The 1,406-nt window shown below is 60.4% G+C and overlaps 1 protein-coding gene across 1 annotated transcript; it reads left to right on the top strand.

The window, feature by feature from the left end:
* Window positions 1-124: 124 nt before the first annotated feature.
* LOC104539150 (platelet-activating factor acetylhydrolase 2, cytoplasmic-like) lies at window positions 125-1,043 on the top strand (the record flags this gene model as incomplete). The annotated part of the gene is made up of 4 exons (XM_010182604.1): window positions 125-216; window positions 337-507; window positions 627-772; window positions 949-1,043. Coding segments are annotated over 4 exons (504 nt in total), but the record flags the coding sequence as incomplete, so codon positions are not given.
* Between the last annotated feature and the right edge of the window lie 363 nt (window positions 1,044-1,406).

The following is a 1,406-nucleotide window of genomic DNA, read 5'->3' as shown; positions in this document are numbered from 1 at the left end:
TTTGTGTTGCTTTCACAGTGCGTTCACAGTTGGACTTGTTGATCTTGGAGGTCTTTTCCAACCTTAACAATTCCATGATTTTATGATGCTATGATTTTCTTCCCTTGGCTTTTTCTTTTTGCAGGACAGCGTGGATGTGACCAAAGTCGCCGTCATGGGCCATTCCTTCGGCGGGGTGACCGCGGTGCTGGCCTTGGTGAAAGAGCCCAGCTTCAGGTGGGTGACAGTGGGGATGCTGCTGTGGAGCCACCAGCAGCTCCAGGGACACCCAGTGTGTCCCAGTGGGAAGGGAGGCTATGGTGGGTGTCACAGCGCTGTCTGTCTGTCCTGCCGCAGCTGCGCGGTGGCTCTTGATGCCTGGATGTTCCCCCTGGACAACTCCCTGTACCCGGAGGTGCCCAAACCCGTGCTCTTCATCAACGCCGAGAAGTTCCAGACGCCGGAAAGCGTTGCCAAAATGAAGAGGCTGAGCTCCAGGAACAGCCAGACCAAGATTATAACCATCCTGTGAGTCAGGGGTCGGGGACACCCACGGCCCTGGATTCTCCAGGAGCACCCCCAAGCTGTGTCCCAGCACAAGGGACCTCTCCTGGCCCCCACTGAAGCCAATCCCTTCCCTGTCCCAGGGGATCTGTGCATCAGAGCCCGACCGACTTCACCTTCCTCAGCGGGATGCTCAACCGCATCCTGGGTGCGAGGGGGACCCTGGACCCCTACAAGTGCCTGGACATCACCACCCAAGCAGCCCTGGCTTTCCTGCAAAGGCACCTCGGTACGGTGTGGGGCTCAGGAGCTGCCCTGGTCATGGGGGGCTGCGGGGCGGTGGTGGGGGTTGGTGGTTTGGTGCTTCCCACCCCATTGCACAAAGCCGAGGGCTGCTGTGGCTGCTCCTCCTTCCCACCTGGGGCCAGGCTGTGGTAACCCCGGCACCATCTCTGCCCCATGTAGACCTGAGAGAGGATTTCGACCGCTGGGACGAGCTCCTGGAGGGCATTGGGGACTCAGTGGCCCCAGAAGCACCGTTCTGCCACCCCAAGCTGTAACTTGCCCCATGGAGGGAGCCGGGTATGGGGAAAGTGCTTGCTTCTTGTCCAAAATGAACCATGGAGGAGCCATCGGGGACAGGAGGACCCACGGAGAGAGCAGGACCTGGGACCATGCTCATTCGGTGTCTGGTGGCCGCGGTGCTCACCGAAATGAGCCCCCCCTACTTGAGGGAATAAAACCCCCAGGGATGAAGAGCAAGGCGGCACCGTTCTTGCACCCAGGGGGTGGGTGGGCATCGACCCCTTGCTGGGCCTGGCTGGGGGTGCTGCAGCTGTGGCACATCTGGCAGGAGCAGACAGGGGAGGTTCAAATTCAGCCAAAAGAACCGGGGCAAAGAGAGGCAGCAGCAGGGCACCCAG

Source organism: Mesitornis unicolor, unplaced genomic scaffold (assembly GCF_000695765.1).
Source record: "Mesitornis unicolor isolate BGI_N332 unplaced genomic scaffold, ASM69576v1 scaffold38624, whole genome shotgun sequence".
NCBI lineage: Eukaryota > Metazoa > Chordata > Aves > Mesitornithiformes > Mesitornithidae > Mesitornis > Mesitornis unicolor.
Note: the sequence above shows the minus strand (reverse complement) of the source record. Positions and strands in the feature narration are given on the sequence as shown.